Below are 5,434 nucleotides of genomic sequence, written 5' to 3'. Positions count from 1 at the left end.
ATGCATGGAGTTTTATTTGACGACCATTCTTGAAACTGTCAATAAACAAAATTGTTTTTTATTTTTTATTTTTTATTTGAATAAATTACACAAATTTTTTTTGGAACAGAGGAATTTTATTAAAAACTAGCAAGAAGCTAGAAAAAGGAAACTACAATAAATTACAAGCAGTGGCAGGATCATGAAGCCATGGAGTCCATGAGATATTAGTTTTACTACACCTATTCGTGACCCAAAAATAAGAATTTTTTACAACATCATAAAAAATGACCGATTTCCTAGGCAACACCGTTCAAAAGATAATGGAATTACATAAATTCCAAATACACAAAGAAGCAGTTATGATCACCGCATCAAATGCATTACGTTGACCACTTCTCCAAGCGAATGAGTTTGACCAAAACAAGATCGAATCCATGGAAATATGATGAGGAAGCTGAACACCCCACCAAATGGCAACCCTAGTCCAAAGATCAATCATTTCACTACATCCAAGAATCAGATGATCGATGGATTCAACTGTAGTGGAACAAACTGGACACAAGATCGAATCTAACAAAATACCCTTATGAGAAAGATTTGCTCGAGTAGGCAGCCCGTTTAATCTTAATCTCCAAATGAAAATATTCAACTTAATTGGAACCCAATTATTCCAATAAGTTACGCAACCACCTATAGGCAACATACCATTGTCAATAAAAGACCTAGCTGAAGCAACTGTAAAGTGGTTAGACGAATCCAAGAGCCATCCTAACCGGTCAAGACTGGAATTAAGCTGTTACATCATAATAAAAAAGCCTCCTATTAAGCCTGCTTAATACCACCCCAAGGCAATCTCCTAAGAGACGAAGTATCCCAACCCATCTCCACCCTATCACGAATTGAAGCAAATTTATGAGAATCTAAATCAAAGATCCTATGAAAAATCTCTGCAAGTGGCCTATCCCCTTTCCAAGTATCCTGCCAAAAAGAAATCTTGTAACCATCACCAATTCGAATCAGACAAAGAGAAAGCAAATCAAAACCACTATCCCTCAGGTGGGACATCATTCGGATAACACCATTCCAAGGACTCATCCAACCTTTTTTTTGGAAGTAAAGAACCACAGCCACCATCCGACCCATAGATCACTTTGACTAAGAAAACCCAAATAAGATTAGGGTTGTGAAAAAAGCACCACCTCCACCTAAAAAGCATAGCCATGTTAAAAGAGAAAAGACTACCAACTCCAAGATCGCCTTCTTTTGTACCAATCAACACCCTATCCCACTGGATCCAATACATACACCTGTCATCCAACTCTGCACCCCAGAAAAATCTAGAACGGAGCATCTCTAAAGATTTAAGAACCGAGAGAGGAGCCATGAAGATGGACATTAAATAACTTCCCAGGCTCCCTAGAACAGACTTGATCAAAGTCAAACGTCCACCAAAGGAGAGACTTTTCACCTTGCACCCCGATAACTTGGAATGAAAACGGTCAACAATAGGGGACTAAGCTGAGACCTTGGACATACATTGACCTACTGATACACCCAAGTGAACAAAAGGTAGGCAATCCGGGGCACAACCTAAATTACGGGTAACCAAATCCACCAAATTATTAGAGATGCCAACCCCAATCAACTTACTTTTTTGCAAATTAATTTCAAGCCTAGAAGCTAGGTAAAAACACTGCAAGATATGAAGAACTGAATTAGCATTTTTGGGATCCCAAGGAGAAACCAAAACGACATTACCTCAAGATATATTCCCAAAAATCCCAAAAATGATAGATCTTGATGGATAATAGCTCAAGCAACGAATCATTACCTCAAGAGAAGACTCCAACAGAAAAATAAGCCAAAACCTTGCAAAGCTCCTTCCTCCAAGCCTCTTAATCTTCAAAGATCTCTTCAACAAACACTCCTTCAAGATCCAAATGCTCTCTAATTCTCTCTCAAATGAATGCTAGGGTTTCTGGACTTCAAGGGAGAGTAAAGAGACTGGGGAGAGGGTATTATGTTCTTTATATAGGACTCAACCCCCGGGATTAAGGTTTTCTCCACACAGCACCAACTCGCCGAGTCCAGCCACCGACTTGTCGAGTTGGCCACTTAACACACGACCAGAATCGGGACCCTACTCGCCAAGTCTACCCATGGACTTGCTGAGTTGACCATCCATATTTTCACTTTGAACCCTGAACTCGCACTCCTGAACTCGGGATGTTACAATTCTCCCCTACTTAAATTAGGCTTCGCCCTCGAAGCCTGCGGCAACACAAACTCCAGAAACTACTCTCACAATGCACCCCCTGGCATTAACCAAACCAGGTTCCCCAAAACACTACCACCGAAACCCGAAACCCAACTCTTCCCCTGCGGTGTCCTGACCACCGCCTCAAGCCGGCCACCGACTTCATTCTCTAATAACCACACTTATCAACTGAGTACCACTCCATGATACTTCACTCGTTCCAAATCACAACAATCACTTGACTCTTACGAATTAGATATAACCCTGAACCACCAAAATACGACCCGGTACCAGTTGTTGGGACTCATCCCGCTTCCCTTTTCGAATCCAATTCGTTCCTTCCCGAGCTGACAGGATGACACATCCTTCAGCTCTTAAGCACTCCCAAGAGCTCTCTTCTGCAATCACATACAAATGATGAACCTGCTCTAACATCCTCGGGCTAGAAAATCCCCACATACTGATGATACCTCCTGACATTCCCAGGATGAATCACCACCACATACGCGACCTCCTGATTACAACCATACCGAAAATCCAAGGCTCCATCCTTGCATCCCTTCCGGACTCCTCTGGTTCTATACCACCGGAAATTCATCCGCAACCTCAACCGACACCCAATCCGGATGTGCTTCCATACCACTAGTATTTCACAGTGCGTCAACAACCATAATTGAAATACTTTCAATCCTCCATTCTCACTACTGGTTCTACTTCCGTGAACCACCACTCCTTCCCGAAGTTACATATCTTTCCCTTTCCTTATCCAAGGAAATCTACTTGCCAACCTCGCCGCTTCAGACAAGTTCCACGGTGTACACACCCCACTCTACACTATCCCTTGTAGAGTAACCGCTACTCCGTGCATCGTACATGCTCTGAATCTACTTGCATGGACTCTCGAGTCCATGCACCGCCTCCCACTAACATGATCAATACCCGGGGCTGGACCTACTGGTTGCCATTGCACCGCAGCATACTCAATCCATCTCCTCATACAGATCTATCAACACCTACCGAGTCTTCAGCATGACTAGACCGCCTTACCAGGTCTTCAGCTAATCTGGACCACTCTAAGAACCTTCAGCATGTCTGGACCGCCCTCCAGGGCCTTCAGCCTGTCTGGACCGTTCTCCGAGTCTTCGGCCTGACTGGTACGCCCACGGGCCTTCAGTCTCCCCGGACTGCTTAGACTATCGCATCTCATCCCGAACTATCCTTCATGGGACTCTCTCTCCCGAACATACTCTTCTAGCCCTCAAGGGGTTCCGAACTCTAACTCCATTCCGATCCCGAAATCCTTTCCATGGTCTAACCCTGTGACAATAGTCAAATTCGGGTCAAGTCTAAGTCAATCAAAGTCATCAAGTCAAACTGATCAACTCAATTAAATGTGGTATATTAGGGTATGTGTTATGTAAATACTATATAACTCACTATTTTAATGAGAAAACATCACTTGAAAAAAAAAATCATGTGTTTAATTTTCCTTAGCCTTAGTGCTAAACAATGAACAAAAATGAGGAAACAATGTTACATACTCATCGGGAGTGTGAAAGATCCTAAATCATGGCTTAACGGAGTTCAGGGACCTTGCGTTGCAGAGCCCCACACTCATAATTGTCACACATGAAACCTCTCTCAATCGTTTTCACTCTATCTCTCTCTATTGTCCAATCTCTCCCAAACCTCTCTAAGTATGCCAAATCTCTCCCAAATATCTCTTTGTATGAGAAATCTCTCCAAGAATGTCAAATCTCTTCTAAATCTCTCAAAGTATAGGAAATCTCTCCCAAATCTCTCTCAAAAGTTCCCGTAACTTTTCATAGCTTCTCGGGCCATCCCGACTCTTAACCGGGTCAAAAACGGCTTGAAACGGGGTTAAAACGAGTAAAATACTCTAAAAGAACCGAAAAACCATTTATAGGGCCGAAGCCTCTTAGGGCCGAACTCTTTGGACCGAAAGCAACAAAGAACCGAAACATTTATGCAACCAAAACTGAGACCTGGAGTTGAGACCAGAGAACCGAGACTAGCAGCCGAGACCGAGCCTCGCTGCCCCAGCCGAAACCGAGACCTGTAGTTGAAACCTGAGAATCGAGACCCCGAGCCGAACCCGCCAAGAGCAGAGACCGAGTCTCGGTCTTACTTCCCCTACTCTCGGTCCTCTTTTCCCCTCTCGGTTCCTTCTTCTACTTTCGGTCCTCCCTTCACCTCTCGGTCCTCTTTCTGCCTCTCGGTCCTCTATCTTCTCCTCTCTGTCTTCTTCTCTCCTCTCGGTCCCCCTCTTCTAGTTTCGGTTCCAATGACCAGAAGGCCGAACCTCCGGCCAGACTTCGGAATTTTTACATTTTTGGCCCATTTTCAATATTTTTCACATTTTGAGCCCGTTTTTCGTGATTTTAACTCGGGATTTTCTCCAAAAACCATATTTTAACATAATAAACCCTAAATATTCATAATTTAATCATATTTTCATGAAAATCCCCATTTAAATAATAAAAATCTAGTGGGTGAATAATTGAGGTAGAGTGTTGACTTTACTTTACCTTATGACACAAGCAACTACTCCCATACCCACTCTATGACCAGCCACACCTTCCCACCATACCTATGTCACTTCAATGTCCTTCCCACTCAATTATTAGCCCTTCCCATGTTCTTAGAGCTGGAATAACCCATCTTCTCTCCTCACTTCTTTCATTTTATCTCATTTCACCAAAGATACAACACAACTTTTCTCTCAAACTTTATCTCACTATTCCAAGACTCCAAGGCTGATCTTCAAGCCTTACCCTTCCCTTGGTAAGTATAATTCATCCTCCTTGTGATTATTACACTTCATTCTACTCCAATCATTGATTGTTTACACAAAATCCATCACATTAATGTTAGATCTTCGAACCTTCAAGACATTCTCTTAATGTTCTTGAGTGGAATACTACATATCTCCATCATCCATCTTCTGAAATCACTCAAGTTGAGTTCATACCCTACATTTTCATGTTTTCTCAAGTTTTCAGGGGGGTAATACAAGTTAAAACACCAAGAACATAACTAAACTTTTCTAACAGCCTTCATCAGAAAAGTTCAACTCCATTCACGGACTGTTTTGGGAAACTTAAACATTTTTGTTTTCAAAACTATACAAGGTGCAAGTATTTCAAGTTCTTAGCTTTAAAATGACTACTTGCA

At 42.3% G+C, this 5,434-nt stretch overlaps 1 protein-coding gene across 1 annotated transcript; it reads right to left on the bottom strand.

The window, feature by feature from the left end:
• Positions 1–292: 292 nt before the first annotated feature.
• Positions 293–1,047, bottom strand: LOC145002809 (uncharacterized). The gene is made up of 2 exons (XM_078962002.1): positions 822–1,047; positions 293–672 (listed from the first exon to the last, which is right to left on the bottom strand). The coding sequence occupies exons 1-2, from the start codon at positions 1,045–1,047 to the stop codon at positions 293–295; spliced, it is 606 nt and encodes a 201-aa protein (XP_078818128.1).
• Between the last annotated feature and the right edge of the window lie 4,387 nt (positions 1,048–5,434).

Source organism: Lactuca saligna, chromosome 1 (assembly GCF_052625555.1).
Source record: "Lactuca saligna cultivar CGN05327 chromosome 1, ASM5262555v1, whole genome shotgun sequence".
NCBI lineage: Eukaryota > Viridiplantae > Streptophyta > Magnoliopsida > Asterales > Asteraceae > Lactuca > Lactuca saligna.
The sequence above is the reverse complement of the archived record's forward strand: the minus strand, read 5'-3'. Positions and strand labels throughout refer to the sequence as shown.